The sequence below is a fragment of the Lacerta agilis genome, chromosome 1 (assembly GCF_009819535.1).
Source record: "Lacerta agilis isolate rLacAgi1 chromosome 1, rLacAgi1.pri, whole genome shotgun sequence".
Taxonomy (NCBI): domain Eukaryota; kingdom Metazoa; phylum Chordata; class Lepidosauria; order Squamata; family Lacertidae; genus Lacerta; species Lacerta agilis.
Window position 1 is genome coordinate 49,082,690 of NC_046312.1, and position 18,847 is coordinate 49,101,536.

General features: G+C 45.7%; 1 protein-coding gene across 1 annotated transcript in view; it reads right to left on the reverse strand.

Annotated features, from left to right (window-relative positions):
* Positions 1-8,387, reverse strand: part of DGKZ (diacylglycerol kinase zeta) — a 124,935-nt gene extending 116,548 nt beyond the window's left edge. The window contains exon 1 of the mRNA XM_033149021.1: positions 8,033-8,387. Coding sequence (XP_033004912.1) covers positions 8,033-8,304 — 272 coding nt within the window. The 5' untranslated portion in view covers positions 8,305-8,387. The remainder of the gene's footprint in view (positions 1-8,032) is intronic.
* Positions 8,388-18,847: the final 10,460 nt, after the last annotated feature.

An 18,847-nucleotide genomic window follows, 5' to 3' on the forward strand; every position in this document is an offset into this window, starting at 1 on the left:
CTTATTCACAGTGATACCGGTACATGTTTTGTGTGTGCAAAATTTAGGAGCAAGGCAGTTTTGGTGCTGCCAGGGAGAAAGGGGGTGAGTGCAGGATGCAAGTTGGAGAAGACCTGCTACTAAGAAAGGTTGAGGAAACAAAGAGAAAACGGGTATATAAACATGGGGGCGGGGATTGGAAAGCTAAAAAAGTGAGAGGGAGGGAAGAAATGGGGAAGAGAAGAGGAATGAGAAGGAAAGGAATGAGAAGCAAGAGAGGTATTTGGTTCTAAGAAGGGTGTGTTAAAAAGAAGAAAAAGTTGCAGGGAAAACAATCCAGTCTATCATATTTTTCTAGCCTCAAAGACCTCACCAATTTTGGCAGCAGCGAAAATAGGGGGAAAGTAGGCAAAGCATTGGGTTTGACAGAACTTAACACTTCCCAGTCATCAGATTATCTGTATTTTTAAAATTTAATGCCATTTTGGTCACATTTCATCATAGCCAGCAGCGGCCAAAGGAGAATGTGGCCCTTCGATCAGCTACATCTTACACAGAGCTACACACATTTTAGGCAGGAGGAGAAATCTACTTCATGTTCTCATCAGCAACTGAAGTGCCAGTCACCAGGCAGTTTTAAAGTTAACATCTGAGGCTGGGTTGCTGCACTTCTGCCCATTCACATGGGCCATTCCCAGCACACCCTTTTACTATATAAATGAGATGATCTCTGCAATCCTATAATCAAAATTAAGTCAAATGTATTTAAATAGGGCTTACTCTAAGGAAAGTGGGTACAGGATTGCAGTCTAATTGTTTCATGGCCCTATTTATGCCTTGAATGTGTTACTGGTTCCAGACCCTCCAAGTGTCCCTATTTTCCAGGGGCAGTCCCAGATTTACAGAAGCCGTCCTGTTTTCTGATTTGATCCCAGAATGTCCCGCTTTTCCTTAGGATGTCCCTATTTTAATCAAATAAAGTTTGGAAGGTATGGAGTTACGTGACCCCCGAGCCAAGGAGATAAGCAATTATACATCTGAAGGCAGCCATGTATAGGGAAGATTTTTAATGTTGAATGTTTTATTGTGTTTTGATATATATTGGAAGCTGCCCAGAGTGGCTAGGGCAACCCTGTCTGATGGGCATGGTATAAAGAAAATTGTTGTTGTTGTTGAATAAAAAGGTAAAGGGACCCCTGAACGTTAGGTCCAGTCGCGGACGACTCTGGGGTTGCGGCGCTCATCTCGCTTTATTGGCCAAGGGAGCTGGCGTACAGCTTCCGGGTCATGTGACCAGCATGACTAAGCCACTTCTGGCGAACCATAGCAGCGCACGGAAATGCCGTTTACCTTCCCGCCAGAGCAGTACCTATTTATCTACTTGCACTTTGATGTGCTTTTGAACTGCTAGGTGGGCAGGAGCTGGGACTGAGCAATGGGAGCTCACCCCATCACGGGGATTTGAACTGCCAACCTTCCCCATGGCTCAGTAGTTTGGACCACAGCGCCACCCGTGTCCCTTTGTTGTTGAATAGGATGTCCCTATTTTCATCAGAGAAATGTTGAAGGGTATATTCTGGCAGCCTTGGCAGATAAGAGCCATAGGGCCTCTTCTACTAAAGGTGACTCCACCCTTTGAGAAATCTGATCTGTTGGCACCTGGATTCTTCGCACCAGCCAAACTAGCCATAGACTTTGCTAATGGCTTCAGGAATTGCTTTCCCTTGTGCTTGCAATACCTGAGTACGGTGAGGATTGTAGTGGCTCGGTTGTTGATGTAGTAGGCCAAAGGGATGCTGGGAGATTAATAGAATCGCAAATCCACATTTTAAAAGTTGACTTCCACAGAGTCCTTTTTGAGCACTGGCAGATATCCCAAGCCTCAGTTATGCTTTGAGTATCACTTAGATTCCCGCCCCTGCCCCCGCCCTCCCACTGCAAGGTGATATTTTGCAGTCAACTGATGATGAACATTCGCAAACATTCGGAGCCTCTGAATGCTTCAGCCCACACAATATGAATTCAGCAAGCCAGGCCGCCTCACTTGTGTGAGCTTGAAAACATGTTCAGCCTTTTGTCAGCTGTGTGGCAGAGGAATGAAAAAAGCACCCTTGTGGCAAGAAAATACGGGCACATGAATTTTACCCATAATCGGCTGCTTCATCCAAGTGCACCTATATTATGCCGTACCTCATAATCTGTAAGATTATTTTTTTTTTACATGCTGTACAGTGTTGGCGGCAATTGCCGCTCACTTGCTTCAGTGTGTACACACCAAGGGTCTCAGAAGTCGTTTGAATAATGTGAGGAAAAGTAGGGGGCCTTAATGAAATTTACAAACCCTCTCTGCCTAACACCTGCTAGAAAATTACTGACAAATTGTGCCCCCATACATTTCTAAAAACAGTAGCTAAGGGGGCTGTCATAAAGCTAAGGAGAGGGTATGCCCCCAGTGTAATCGAAGCACCACTTGTCTCCCTCACAGATTATGAAATCCTTCCACAGTTATGCTACCCACGCAGCAGCCTACCTAGTTTTGTAATGTGGCAATTGGTGAAACTAGTGGCCAATTAGTGGGCCGAGAAGCTTTTTGTCTCACTTGCTTCTCTGAATGACTTCCCCAAATCCCCCCTGTGAATCACTGCTAAAATCAGGTATATAAACATGAAACCTACTTAGGTTCTTATTGCAGCCGCTTCTGCAAAGGCTGGAGCCAGCCAGCCTTGCAAATCCATTGCTGCTAAGAGGCTTGGCTCGGGAAGTGCTATATATAACCTGCTCCAGCAGCCCACGCTCCCCCCGCCAGAGACACCTCCACACACACCACATTCTCTCTATTTCTGGAAGAAACATTTATTTCCAAATCTTTAAAAATACCAAGGGCGCCTTTTCTCCTCCTCCTTCCAGAGGCTTTACGTAAAAGGCTGATGGTGCCACCCTCTATCCTTCTGCCGGCTATGGGAGCAGAGCAGGCAGAGGACTGGAAGGAAGTGCCCATAGGCAGTTGTTAACATGATGTGAAACGTGGGGTCTCGGACAGGCTGAGGAAATTTTGCCTTTGCAGGAGTTGTATCCCAATCTTTTTGGGCTCAGCCATCCTCTTTAGAGGGAGTCTCTTGCTAATCCTCATGCCAGTCAACCCCCCCCCCCCACTAAAAAATAGTAAGGTAAAGGACCTCTGAATGGTTAAGTCCAGTCAAAGGCGACTATGGGGTTGTGGCACTCATCTCGCTTTCAGGCCGAGGGAGCCGGCGTTTGTCCACAGACAGCTTTCCAGGTCATGTGGCCAGCATGGCTAAACCACTTCTGGCACAACAGGACACCGTGACGGAAACCAGAGTGCATGGAAATGCCGTTTACCTTCCCGCCGCAGCGGTACCTGTTTATCTACTTGGGACAGAGCAATGGGAGCTCACTCCGTCGCACGTATTCGAACCACCAACCTTCCAATCAGCAAGTCCAAGAAGATCAGTGGTTTAGACCACAGCACCACGCACAAAATAGTATAACTAGGTTGTGTGCGCACCATATATTTTAAAGCATTCTTTAAACTGCTAGCACATTTGCAGAGCTAAGCAGGGTCTGGCATGGTTTCCTATTGGATGGGAGACTGCGTGCTGGGATTCCTGTGTTCTAGTTGGAAGACTATAGAGCTGACCCTGATCTTACAGTCCTCCATTTTTTGAAAAATGCTGTGAAGGTATGGGAGGTGGTTAGAACAGCTCACAGCATGCTGTACGTACTGGGTTATGCCTACACAACCAACTCCTTTTGATGTGCCCATGGATTTCCTCCTGCCTGGGTTCTCTTTAGACCTGGTGGTTAAGACTGCTATCTGTCTGGTGTTCTTTTGGAGGATCTGCAGTGTTAGACAACAGGAGCATCTCAATTTTCCTCTTTGCAAATAGCTTGAATTTGTCTGCATTTGCATGTGCTAACCTGTGAGCACAGACTGACATACAAATGTGATAATATCACCTGGAACTTTTCACTCTTGGCACTCCCTTCCTGTATCCAAATTCCCGCACCTGTAATGTTTACAGCAGCTCCAGCATTTTAGAATGCCCTGCGTTAATCACAGGTTTGAGCTATCCCAGGACTTAAACAAGACTAAAGAGGACAGAGAAGTACTGAGAGCCAGATGGTTGCTGTATGCAGAACCTGAATATTAAATTCCATCTCACTAGGATTGTTCTGTGTCCTGATTCTTACTCCTAACAATCCCAGTTGCCTAGTCTGCTACACTACACAGCCGCTTACAGAGACTAGATTACAACCCAAGAGTCAAGACTGGTCCTGCATATTGTACTGCAACAGTGTGTGTCTGTGACAAGGCCTGGCTTTCTGCACAAGACCAATTCTGGTTTAGAGACATTGCCAGGCTCATCATCCTGTCTCTGCCTTACTGATCTTACTTCTATAGTTCCAGTTACAGATCTTACTTCTATTCTGGTCAGAAAGGTTATTGGCATGAATAATATAGCCTCCCATCAGATGTCAAGGAAATAAACAACTATCTGACTTTTAGATAGTCAGCCCTGGTCAGGGAAGTTTGAAATGTTTGATGTCATACTGTGTTTTAATTTGTTGAAAACTGCCCAGAGTTGTTGTTGTTGTTGTTGTTAAGTTGGTTAATAAAGGGTATTCTGACACTGATATATTTTCTTCTTAAGGCATTTAACAGGCTGCGGCACACAGACACACACACACACACACACACACACACACCACAAACAGAACAAGTTTTCTGTGCCTAAAAGGTGTCTGTATGCATCATTGACTGCTTAAAAAGCGACGTTTTGAACATTTTGTCCTGACTGACAACTCCATGAGTCACTTTCAACAACTATCACAGAATTAATTATAACTAGAATCTGCAAGTGTTACAGGTGGAAAATATAGGTGTGAAGGGTGTTTTTTGGGTCATCAGAAGAGGCATGCAAAGTTTGCTACAGGTCCCAATCAGAAGAAAATCGGAACTCAAGGATGGAGTTTTCAGAACTTTCTATCGAAAGAACCCCTGGCCAGATAGGACAATGAAGCAGCTTCCCAGCAAATCTAAATGGTTCATATTGGTTTGCAGTATGTTCCATTCCTTGCACAGGGAATCTGGGATAATTGCAGCAAGCTAATCCATTCATAAAACATACCCTGCACACCTGGAGAAGTATAACTTGGAAGGCAAATCCTGTTCACCTCCCTTTCCCAGCCTTAATAATCCCTCACTCATGGTAGCATCCAGGCCAGAATGCTTTTAAGGTTCAGAAAATAGACCATTGTGTGCACCATGTCAGGGGGCACCATGTCAGGGCAAGTCATGCCTCTGGCTTTAAGGTAGCCCCCCTGTGTCCAGCTGCAACATACAACAAGGCACTTAATGGTGGCATTAATAAGTAGTGTGTAACCTGGAAGCAGTCCTTCGCTTCTGACAGTAAGAGCTGTTCGACAGCAGAATGGTCTCCCTCTGGAGGTGGTGGACTCTCCTTCGGAGGTTTCTGTCGTGCATTTCCACCCATGGGCATAGCCAGGATTTATGTTGGGGGGAGCAGAACCTCAGTTACTTAAGTATTTTTATTAATTTACATGATTGGGGGGGGCAGCTGGCCCCCTGCCCCCCCAGCTACACCCATGTTTCCACCTGTCCTGGATGCTTGAGCTGAGATTCCTGCATTGCAGGGAGTTGGACCAGATGACTCTCAAGGTCCCTTGGTGCCCTCCAGATATTTTGGGTGACAACTCCCCCTAGCCCATGCTGCCTGGGGGCTGATGAGAATTGTCATCCAAAACATATGGAGGCACCGGGTTGGCAAAGGCTGCTGCAAAGTTTCTATAGCATAGCTCACAGATCATGCTGCACACCTGCTAAGAGTGACTAAATGTCTTGGGCCGGGGCATTTGAACAGCAACTTTCCACAACCTCCGTTTGATGTTCTGGCACATAATCATTAAGTGTCCAAGGAAACATTTCTCCTTGGGCAACAATCTTCTTCCTGTGAGAAGCCAGAGATATGCCTTTCCTGGTCCTTAGATGAAGCATTTTGTCCATATATACTGTGGGGATCAGATGTGCTATAGCAGCACCATTCATTTTCCTGAATTATAGCCCCATGGACCCCAGATCTGCTGTGCACAAAGTTGGCTACCCAAGTCATTCTAGGAGACCCTAAGCACAGTCTATTACAACCTCTCCCCCTCCCTCCAATGAGCTCAGAGCAGTGCTTTGGCTTCACAACAACCCTGCGAGGTAGGCTAGGCTGAGAAAGTGACTTGTCCTTTCAGTGAGCTTGAATAAGAATGATACTTGAATGGGGATGTAAGCCCAGGCACTTTCCACATCTAAATTTAGCATGTGAATCACTGCAACATACAAATTCATCGGATAAGATCAGCGTTCTCAAATGCAAGCAATGGTGTTTGAAGATTTTATCTGTTTGCAGTAGAAACACTAGTATCCATGAAGCAAGAATGTTTTCTATATAAAGTATTTTCCTTCATATGCTGTTCAGGACAGAGTTGCTCCATGAGTGTACAGTAAATCACTTCAAACCGCCATCTGTTATTGACTGCTGAAGTGTTTTTTATGGGGATGATCGGGGAGAGTCAGCATGCAAGGCTGGTAAGGCGATGACAGCTTCTGTGGGGGAGAATGGGCAAGCTTTTTGGTACCACAAAGCTCTTCTTCAAGCAACCCGGGAAGCTTAAATTTAGCTCTGAGCTTTCAGTCATAGTGAACCATGGCTTCTTATATTCTGTGACACCCAGTTTTGTTTGTTTAATGCTACCAACTTAAAGTGCTAAGGGGTTCTAATAAAGCTGGTAACTAAAGTGGCATTGCAAAGTAATATACCTGGAGTTATTTTTTAGCTTTAATAGAGAACAGCTCCAAGAAGCTCAAAAGCTTTCACACTGTCACCTACAGAAACTCAATTTACAACTGTGCAAATTACAGAAACAACAGCTTAGGTTACAGGGTACAAATTATTTACTCCCTCGTTTCTCCATTACTCACAGGCCCATGTAGTGGCAGCTGTCCTTCGACTTTCTCATCCCACCACCCCATTTTACTACCGTACAGGTACATGTGTCCTTCTGATCCCTTCAGCTAATGCAGTCAACCAAGTCTTGGCATCAGCTAGAATGAAGTCTGTAGGTTCATAACAGGAGTCATGCCCTGGACCAAGAAGAATGGGGCTTCTCCTTGTTGGAGACATCACAGGCATGAGTATATGGACTGGGATCTCAGCTAAGCATGTTGGCTACTGGCTCAGACCCAAGTCGATAGCCTCACTATAACGGGGCCAAGAAGAATGGCTTGGGATGGTGTGCTTTCAAAGGCAGAGACAAATACAGGAAACACAAATGACTGTATCTGTTTTAAAATTATTTTCTCGATCAACCCCGCCTCCAGGTTTCCCAGTCATACACTTCGGAAGTTTTTCTGCCTCACTTCCTTATTTACATTTCTCTGCCGTTCACAGATGCTTAAAGTGTTTTTCAGGGGGAAGGGAAGTGCTAGGATAAAGCTAGGAAAGAGATTGTGTGTGAGGGTAAAATTACATTGATTTAACCGATCAATTCCCTACCGGTAGTTATATTAAATCTGTTACGACCATCTATAATGATAAAGGGGGAGCTAAGTGGTTATTGGACTCCAGCTCTCATCGACCTCATTCAGCATGGCCAACAATCAGGGATGATGGAAGTTGCAGGACAACTACAACTAGAGGGGGTGCCACACTGGCTATTCCTGTACTTGAGGCACACAAACGTAGACTTTGGGTTGCTGACTGAAAAAGACTAAGGCTGCAACCCTAGGCACACTTACTTGAGACTGAGTCCCCATAAACTCAGCAGAATTTATTTGCAAGCAAACATGCACGGGACTTTGATGTTGCTATTCCCTGTGTCTCCCCCAGACCTGCTTTCTGGTAGTTCACAAAACATTCAGAGTGAGCAGAAAACCACCTGAAGACTCACTGGAGGCAACAACCTGAAATGACTTGCTTTTCCTAGAACCAGCCCCCTTGGTGACTTGACTGGAGGAAGCCCTTACCTGTAGGACACCTGTTTTCTGATGGTCAAGTGCAGAAACTGATCCTCCATCTGTGCCCTTAGGGACGGGCCTGCTTCGGCTCTCTCCCCTTCCGGCTGCGGGTTCAAGTTGTGGCCCAGGTGCAGGGTGGTGCAGGGCAGTGACTTCCCGGCTCCTAGAACCCTCCACTCTTCTCTTGCAGAGCCTTGCCAGCTTGCTTTAGCTCCTCTGTCTGCTTCCTCTTCTCCAGCAGAATCGCATCCTCTCCAGGTCCTGGGAGAAGCTTCAGCCATTCTCTCCCAAGTAAGACAGACTCAGGCACTTGCTTCCTGGGCACTTGCTACCCAGAGGATCACAATACTCAGCGCCCACACTGCTGTTCTTGACGGTGGGCTTGGATTTATTCGGAACGAAGGAGAGAACAGGGAATTCGGCTTCCTTGGCTGAGAAGATTTGACAGATTCGTCAATGGGTGGCTATTGTTGCCTTAGAATTATCACTCATCAGCCTCATTCATTCAGGAAAACAAAAGCACGAGGAATTCCGGGGAGGGAGGGGGGGATCCCAGAAACTTAGACAAGACTGAGGAATTACCCCCCCAAATCCAGCTGCCTTTCCAGAGAGGCAGGAAGATTTTTAAAAATGGGAATAAGAAGTTAATATGACGGCCAAAAGAGAAAAGGAGGCAGCGAGCTCGGGAAGGACCAATTTCCGCCAGAGGAGATGGGGAAGCCTTATCCTTTTTTTGTGTGTTCTTGCTGGAGGGAAAAAAAGGACCAGTCAGGGTTTCTTCATGACCTGGGACCCGATGCTCTCCACCTCGGCGTCTTCCTCCAGAACAGCCAGGACAGCAGTGATAAGAAACCACCCGCGGAAAAGGAGAGACTCCGCGGACCCTTCTGCTGCTGCCGCAGAAGACAAAAGCAAAGGGAGAGGGGAGAGGGAGGGAAAGGGGCTGTGCTAACGCTACACCGGAGAGCAGTGTCACCTAAGAGACACTCGGAAGCGGGCACTTAACCCTTTATAATCCAGGCAGAACTGAGCCCTGGAACTGTGACCTGATCCTCGATGCCCTGAGATTTGGTTGAGAAAGGATTCGATCTTAAAGAGAGGGGTTCCCCAGGGATCATCTAGTCTGACCTCCGCGCACACATGGAAAATCCGAAGGGTGTGAGCAAGACCACACACGAAGAAGAAAGGTGGGTGAGTGGTCTGCTAGGGTGATTTCTGATGGATAAAAAATAGGGTTCATCCAATAATAGCGTGTATGTATGTATTTATTTCTTTACTTATTTATTTAAAAATAGTGGGTGGGACGTAGCTGTTTCTTTGGCAACTCAGTGATCTCCAGCTGTTTCAGACTAGTCCCATCCAGCTGTAGTCCAAAACAGCCGGAGGGCACCAGGTGCTGTACAAAAAGAGTGAATAGATGTTTCAATTCACTTTTTTTTTGGTCTTAGGCAAGTCACGCCTCAGTTCTTTATCTGTAAAATGGAAACAATAATGACCTGCCTCGCAAAGGAAACACTGTGAATTTTTTTTTTTTTAAATACTGCTTACTTATTCTTATAATGAGGTGGGAGGAAGAATGGGTTCTTGTAGGAAACAGATGGGAATGAAACTTTTATAGTTTGCTGTACTATATATAGTGCTATCAAAGTAAGAAAATAATAAAAAGGACTCTTAGGGGGTGTAAGGCTTTAGCTTCTTCCTCTGGAAAAAAATGGCTGCATGCTTGCCTTTAGTAGAAGGGAATAAACTGCAGGTAAATCTCATTTCCCCAAGACTCTCCCAATTTATTATTGCTGGTTAAATTTGATTCTCTCCAGAGCTGACACCTCCCTTGCTCTTGAGACTGCTGTGCATCAGATAGTTGGGCAACTGTCAGAGGTACCTACTGGACAGTGCCCAGTACAGGAGTCATAATAAAAGACACAATGCATGCGTGCATGCACATAATGTGGGCATTATTTAAAGGTTTGTTTTTGCTTTTATCTCTTTAGTTCTTTCCAGGATGAGTACTTTTATACTCTACAGCGCGAATACTCACGCCGTCCTTTACAAGAAACAAAAGCATGTCAACAACTAAAAACTGAACACCTTTCCTTCTCACCAATATACCCCAATTCTTATTTGTTTCCTGCCCACCCCCTACTTCTTATTTGGAATCCAGTGCACTTCCCCTCTCTAACACAGGAGGGCACAGTTTCCATTTTTTATCCCCCCACCCCCAAAACGAAACAAGTATTTTTCTCCCAGCAGCTTGGCTATCCACTAATGAAGTTGCCTAACACATCCTCCTGTGCTTGCGGGGAAGGGTTAGGGCAATTGGAATACTTCCATTGCTTTTTTTTTTTTTTTTTTTTAAAAAGAGGAGTCTATAGAAGCTCCTAGGTCTTGCATTAAAAGAGTCATGGAAATCAGTCATCAGTAAATCTTTGCTCTGTAGCCTCTACATCTCTACCCTGCTCCCATGTCTCTTGGTCACACTGGAAAGTATGCACCTGGCTTCTAGAGGCTAAGACAGCACTGCACCAGAAATCAAGCACGACTTGGTGAATGGGCAGGGATGCTCTGAGGACTGGACTAAATTATACCATTAGAAACTGGCTCTATTACATGAAGTACCCAGCCAATGGAGATGTACAGCACATGCAGATATTTATTCTCTAAAGAACCAATTTGATCCTGATGCACAAAGATCAGGCAACATTCAGAAATATTCCCTTCCTCTCTCTCTCCCTCTACCACCCCCACTTGTATGTATGTACTGTATGTGAAACCAGAGCAGGAATTGTGCCTGGTCTGCATTTGTAATTCAGGGGATGAGGCATCTGACAGTCCTCTCCAGAGATCTGTAATGCCATTTATACACAGTTTCTTATCACCAAAGGGTGTGAATCTGCTTGGCCACCAATCCTTCCTGTTAACCAGAATATTGGCCTTGTTGCTGACCATCACCTCTCATCTGTTGCCTAGAAGAAGAAGAAGAAGAAGAAGAAGAAGAAGAAGAAGAGTTTGGATTTGGTATCCCGTTTTATCACTACCCGAAGGGGTCTCAAAGCTACTCACAATCTCCTTTCCCTTCCTCCCCCACAACAAACACTCTGTGAGGTGAGTGGGGCTGAGAGACTTCAAAGTGTGACTAGCCCAAGGTCACCCAGCAGCTGCATGTGAAGGAGCAGGGATGCGAACCCGGTTCACCAGATTACGAGTCCACTGCTCTTAACCATTACACCACACTGGCTCTCATGAGAGCAGGCAGCCTTTCAGTAATGGAAAGGAAGAGGCGTCAGAGTGAGTTCCTCTCCTGCTGTGTCTCAGCTGTCTCATAAAGCCCAAACAGGTTCAGTGCTACCATCTTTCTTTTTCTGGGACTCGGTTATCCTCCTGCACAAAAGGGGATTTCAGCATGGCATGCACGTATATCTGTGAGAAGGAGCTGCTTGAGATTTGCAAGAGAAACCGTGCCTGCTCTTTGCAGACCCAAAACCACCATGAGGAAATAATGTCAGCAGCACCTGGGAAGTGAAAGGGTCCTTAAATCTGCGCACCAGAAACAAGCCATGTCACTTGTGTGACATCTCCGCCATTTACATTCTCTTTGCCTCGCTAGGGTTACACCCATCAATCGCTTGACATCTCAGCCCCCCACACTTCCCACATCTTCCTACTGCCTTGTCGTGACTTGTCATTTAGCCAAACTCCCCAGGCTTTCCTTTCAAATATCTCCCATGACTCAGCCCCATCAACCCCCAGATAGCATTAGTTCCTCTTCTCTAGATCATCTGTCATCTCCTGTGCCCAAGGTGCACATTCAGCCAGTGAAATGTACATTCATTTGGTCGTATCTTACATGCCTCAGCATACAAGATACTATCAAATGGTGGCATTTTGTTAGAGTAAGGCTTGGACTATGGGCTATTTTTGCTGCACCTATGCTCTTATTTCCACCTTCCCAAGAGAGAGCCCAGCTCTGCATGGGCCTCACAGTAGCCGGAGTAGCCAGAAATGGGTGGCTAGATAACACACATTTTAAAAAATTATCATTTGGCTGTAATGATTAATGCTCCCTTCTTCCCATGAACAGAGATCAGCCTTGCAATTGCTATATTTCTCCTCTACTAGACCACTGAAATGCAAAAATGGATACTGTGCTGTTTAAAGCTCAGTGTTCTTTATGTTTCTGCCAGATAGCCAGAGGCTGATCTAGCTGAGTCAATATGCCTCTCACATTTAAAACCAGCCTAAGGGGATTTCACAGCAAACATGAGTCTGAAACTCTCCATGTGCAAAGGAAGCTGGGTGGGGGATTCTAGGGAGAAAGTGACTGTCAGTGGGCGGGCGGACGGGGGGGGGGGGGGTGGTGGTGGTGGTGGTGGTGGTGGTGGTGGAGTTAGTCACCCACTTGTGTCTCTTCTCCAGTGCAGGCAACTTCCTTCTGTTGGTCATTGCAGCTGTTGCAATGTAATGTGTGTAGCTTGCTAACCAAGTCTCACGTTGGCTTATTGATAATCTGGAATACAGTGGTACCTTGGTTTAAGAACAGTTTAGTTCAGGGGTCAGCAAACTTTTTCAGCAGGGGGCCGGTCCACTGTCCCTCAGATCTTGTGGGGGGCCAGGCTATATTGGGGGGGGGGTGAACGCATTCCTATGCCCCACAAATAACCCAGAGATGCATTTTAAATAAAAGCACATATTCTACTCATGTAAAAACACCAGGCAGGCCCCACAAATAACCCAGAGATGTGTTTTAAATAAAAGGACACATTCTACTCAGGTAAAACCTGCTGATTCCTGGACCGTCCGTGGGCTGGATTGAGAAGGCGATTGGGCCAGATCCAGCCCCTGGGCCTTAGTTTGCCTACCCATGGTTTAGTTTATGAACAACTTGGATTAAAAACACTGCAAACCTGGAAGGAGGTGTTTTGGTTTGTGAACTTTGCCTTGGAATAAGAACATGTTTCACTTCCTGTTGAGTGTGCTCCATTTGTAAATTGAGTCCCCCGCTGCTATGGGAAAGCAGGCCTTGGTTTAAGAACGCTTTGGTTTAAGAACCGACTTCGGGAACGGATTAAGTTCATAAACCAAGGTACCACTGTAGTTGTTGCAGCGAACTCTAATAGCAAAACACATTCCCAATGTGCCTGCCAGGCATTGCTCAACTACAGTTCCCATCACCCCTGGCCATTGGCCATGCTTGCTAAGGTTGATGGGAATTGTAGTTCAGTAACATCTGGAGGGCCAATGGTTTCCCACTCCTGATATAAGGCAGCAGCAAGAGGTATCAGCAAACGGCTGGGGGGAGGGGGTAACCCTAAGTTAACAGAAGTACAAAAATGTATAGGAAAAAAGGCCTAAGTAGGGAGACTCTCCATAACTGCCTAATGAGAACTGGTTATGCTCTGTGGCCACTGAGTATCTGTTGGGGGCGGGGGAGAATAGAGCAGTAGCCTCTGGATTTGGCCCATGAAGCCTTTGGAGTGAACCCCACCCACCTTGCCCACACCTGATGTCATTTGACAATAAGGCATGGGAAAGTCCAAGCCCTTCTCCAAATGGAGAACTGGGAGCCGCTTCTAAATGAGCTCCCAATTCCTCCTTTGCAGCCATGGCTTAAGCTGGGCACCCTTATCTGAGATGGTTTCTTCCTTTGTAGCCACAGCATGAATTCAGAAGAAGTGTCAGATTCGAGATGCAGCTGCAAAGGACAAAAATATGGGAGCATTCTTCTTTGCTGTGCCCTAGAAGAGTTGTTCATGAAACTGACCAGACAGGCAGCTTCCTATGTCTTCTTCATTTGGCCACGCAATTGTGGCATGACAGAACTGGCCAGAACATACCAGTTTCCATCCCAATGCCACACTTTCTCCTAAAACAGCAACAAGGTCAGAGAGAGAGTTTTCTCCCACAGCTAAAAATGAAGTTTTTGCTATCTCCTCCTCCTCACTTTCTTTTCACAGTGCCTGTCTCACACTCGCAAGCAAGCATTGACGCAGACATTTTCTTTTTGCCTGAATGTACCTGGAGGCACTTGGTGAGTTTTGCTGAGCCCATGGGCTTCTGATAAGCTGCAGGAGGATCTGTTGCCGTGTGACATGCCGCATAATGATTAGCGTGCCCCCACTTGACCGTTTCCGTCAAAATGGCATAATTTATTCTGTATAATGACAATTGAGATCCTCAAAGAATAAAGTCCGAGGAAAGCAAGGCTTCCATTAAACTTACCTGGAAGTAAGCCCAGTTTGAAATCAGTGGGGCATACCGTACTTCTGAATAAACATCCATAGGATCAAGTTGCATAGCCAAATAATAAGAACTATACATAAAGCCATATATTGGGCTTCTCTCCTCTGAACAACCAGCAGAATGAGGTGGTAAAAGCAGAGGCGGATTTAGGGCAGTGTGACCAGTTCCTCCACACTGGGTGCCAAGCCTAGGGGGCGCTGCAGGGCAACACAACTATGTGAAGAATGGAAGGCAAGAGGTGGGGGCTGTTGAATTTTGCCCTCTCACAGGGCACCACTGAAATCTGAAAGACCCCCCCCCCCTTGTAAAATCCTGAAGTGGTTAAAAGAATTGTACCACTTTGGGCTGAAGGTAGGGGGTGCCATAGTGGAACACTTCCCACATAAAATATTTCATTTCATAAAATATTTCATTTCAGTTTCAAAAAATAAGCAAACAAATGCATCAGGAAGGTTTTTTTTTTAATGTAGGAAACTTGTTTTTAAAAAGATCTTCCACCTGCAGTTGGCCATTCTGTCACCTCAAGAGTCTGCCGTTGCCTTATCCCATAAGGCAAGAGGCTAAGATTTTTCCATTAAGAAGTATGGGGCTCAATGCATCCAAATGTATTCCTGGATCCAGTCAGCTATGGATCCCTTCCAGTGTGGTGTAGTGGTTAAGAGCGGTGGACTCTTAATCTGGTGAACCGGGTTCACGTCCCCGCTCCTCCACATGCAGCTGCTGGGTGACCTTGGGCTAGTCACACGTCTCTGAAGTCTCTCAGCCCCACTCACCTCAGAGTGTTTGTTGTGGGGGAGGAAGGGAAAGGAGAATGTTAGCTGCTTTGAGACTCCTTAAGGTAGTGATAAAGTGGGATATCAAATCCAAACTCTTCTTCTTCTTCTCCCCCCCCCCCACTAATCTGTGCTGGGGTTTCTTGCCTTTCACTCCAAGGCAGCATACAAATCAAAACATTTACAAGAATAATATAATAAGGCCATCTGAGAGCCAGTGGACTTTGTGCTGGAGTTTGTGCAAACTTCTTTAACCGTGGGTCCCTGGATGCTGTTGGACTACAACTTCCATCATCCTTGATCATTGGTTAAGCTGGCAGAGATGATGGGATTTGTACTCCAACAAATATCTGGTACCCAAAGTTGAAGAACTGTATAGAGTGTCAGACCAGGATCAGGGAGATCCTGGCGTATGTTTGGACAAAACTTCAGTACAATCTTTATCCTTGTTGATCTTTCCAAAGGGTGATTATCTTTGCTGGCAATTTACCAGCTAAAAAATAGTCTGAAAGTCAGTTGTTCCAGTCTCAAAGAGGATGGGGCATCTTTTCACTCTGCTGATGATGTCACATAGTCCCATTTGCTGGAAGAGATACAAAAGCCTTTGCTTCAAAATTTTAGCCCATGGAAAAGATTCATCTCCAAGCAAAGTGTTGTAAATAAGTCCACAGAAATAAAAATTTATCTGGGAGCAATGCTAAGCTAATGCTTAGCTACCTTGGTCACAGCATCTTGGTCACTGATGAGCTTGAGATTCTATCAGGGGAAATGATTGAGTTTGTTGAGCATGACCTGCTCCTTATAAACCTCATTACAATGATTTCGTCTGGCTCCATTACTCTCCAAATGGCCCTTCTGCCTGTCAACACATGCCGTGAGTGATAAGCTGCAGCAGCAGGTCAAGAAACTGCAAAGCACTGACCCTCCTGCCCCAAGTTTCAGGACTGCTAGTTGCAGGGCTTCCCCGTCTGAACAACACACACACCCTTTCCCAAAACCATAGGGCTGAAGGAGGGATGAGCTGTGTCTACTGCAGGAGGGAAGCATATGTCTTTGATTCTGTTATATGTACTTATAACTATGATGAGGATGAAACTAATACAATTGGGTTATATCTAACAGTGTCACTCAGCAGAGAGCAAGAAGGCTCCTGTCAGTGGAATGGGAAGAGAAGGAATTTTCAGTAATTCTGCCCTCCCCCTCCTGAAGCTCCAGAGGATTGGGGGACCCTCCTTACCATCAGTTGAATGACACCATAGAGTGGCCCATTGTGTCTACACCTACTCTACTTCTGAACCCCCATCGTTCAGCCCAGACACTGAGGTCCTCCTCCAAGGGTCTTCTGGCGGTTCCCTCACTGGGAGAAGTGAGGTTACAGGGAACCAGGCAGAGGGCCTTCTTGGTAGTGGCACCCACCCTGTGGAACGCCCTCCTACCAGATGTCAAGGAAATACAACTATCTGACTTTTAGAAGACATCTGAAGGCAGCCCTGTTTAGGGAAGCTTTTAATGTTTGAAGTTTTATTCTATTTAATATTCTGTTGGGAGCTGCCCAGATGGGCGGGGGATAAATAAATTGATTGTTGTTTGTTGTTGTTGTTACTATAGAGACTGATGCAGGAGACATATGTTTTGTTGCAGCTGGGGCAGATGAAAATGTGGCGGAATAAGGCCTGGTTCATCATGGGTTAACCTATCACTCCCATGTTAGGTAGGTGTTCCCTGGGAGGCGGAGCTACCTGGCATTCTAAAAGGAGGGAGAACAACCTTGAAAGGCAGTTGGGGGTTTGGCAGTTGGGGGTGGAGGTTTAGAAAGAGAAACTGCGAGGTTAGGCTTTGGGGAATGGGAGGAAAGGTCATTTTACCATTGCTAACGGGATGCAGGAAAGATTGTAACTGAGCTGAATTATATAAGAAGATTTGTACCAGTACTGACTCAAGATATCCATGTTTTCAAGTTACCTTAATAAAGTTAAAAGTGTTTAAACGTTCGCTGACTGTGGCAGTGCGTCAGTACCTCTAGAGGTGTGGTTGAGGGGAAAAGCACGAGAGGTTTCCTTGAGGTAAAAGGGACGGGTGGCTTATTTACCTAACACACAGGGGACTGGGCAGGGAAGCCAAAGGTGCCACGCAGTTGCCTAAAGGAAAGGGCAAGCTGCAGCAGTTTGGGAACCCAGGGCGGGAGATCCCAAGGTGGCAGGAGTTTCACTTTAAGAACGTAAAGCACTGAGGTACCCCAGAGACACTCCCATATAACCACTGAAGGATTCATCCTAGTGGACAGTGAAAGCTAGGGAGAGTCACGGTTGGGGAAGAATCGAAAAGAGGAGGGAGTGGGATCCCTCACATTTATTGGTGGCAGCGGTGGGATCCGTAAACAACACCCACACGCCTGTTTAGTTGAGAATCAGACAACTGTATTTTTTCTGTCAGAAAAATGGCTCACCTGAGGAAAGCTAGGGAAGCTAAGGGTGATGAGAGACCCGATGAGGCAGAAACCAGAGAGAACCCTAATGTAGAGTTAGAGATGATGAAAATGAAACTAGAGATGGCCAGAATTGAAGCTGAAAAAGAGAAAAATAAATTAGAAGCGGAGAAAGAAAAGGCTAAGATAGCTGCTGAGGAGAGAATGCAATCTGAAAGAATACAATTAGCCAAGGTTGAGGCAGAACGGGAGAGATTTGCTATGGAGAGAGAAGTGCAGTTGGGAAGACTGAGGCTGGAGGAGATACGGCTAAGAGCAAAATTATCTCAGAGCCAAGATAGTAAAGAAGTCACATTCTTTAAGCCTTCACAGAAAAATAAACTGTGGCAAGTTGGGGAAAGAAAGGAAAAACAAGAACCCAATCCTGTCAGACAATCCGAGTCTGATAAGTCTCCTCAAAAGAAAATTACGTGCTTCTTTTGTGAAAGTGAGAGTCACATACAAAATAAATGTCCTCTACTGGTCAAAGCACAAACTGCAGCTGCTGTTGCGAAGCCAGTAAAACTGTTACTTCAGACGGATATTAAAAACCTTCCGCAGACACCAGTCCAGGAGCCAACGTGTAGTCAAACAGAGGCTTCTGCAAAAGTTATGCAGGTCTGGAGATCTGAGGAAGAGGTTAATAAGGAATTTTTGGAGACTGTCAGAGTAAATGGACAAGAGTTAGTGGGACTTCAGGACTCTGAATCGGAAGTTACTCTGATGAGATCTAGTTGTATTCCTAAGGAACAATATCTCCCAAACCAATCTTACAGCATAAAAGGTATATGGGGACCGGAGTTTGAGGTGCAGGTAGCAGAAGTGAATATTCAGTATCAAGATTTTATTGGCAAGTGGACAGTGGGTATTTGGGATGATCTGGAGGTTCCTGTCCTGATAGGCAACGACCTAGCTAAACGGAGACCTCAAATACATGCTATCACAAGAGCGGAATCAAAAGCCCTTGTGGGTTCAAATCCTGCCATTAATGCATCAACCACAGAGCCTGTGGGAGAGGAAGTACTGAATTGCTACCAAATGCACAGGAATCTAGCACCCAGTTTTTAGTGGAACAGGGGGAAGATGAATCTCTGAGAGACTTGTGGGATGAGGTGCAGGGTCCTGACTCTGAAGTGACTTTAGAGAATCCCTGCCTGTCTACTGCAATAGAAGGGAGACGTCATAAAACAGCCAAAAGGAGAAAAGGTGCAGCCAAGTGGAAAATGAAAATAGCCAAAAGGAGAAAAGGTGCAGCCAAGTGGAAAATGAAAATAGCCAAAAGGAGAAAAGGTGCAGCCAAATGGAAAATGAAAAAAAAGTTGGTTTTGCCCCGGAAATACCGACTACAAG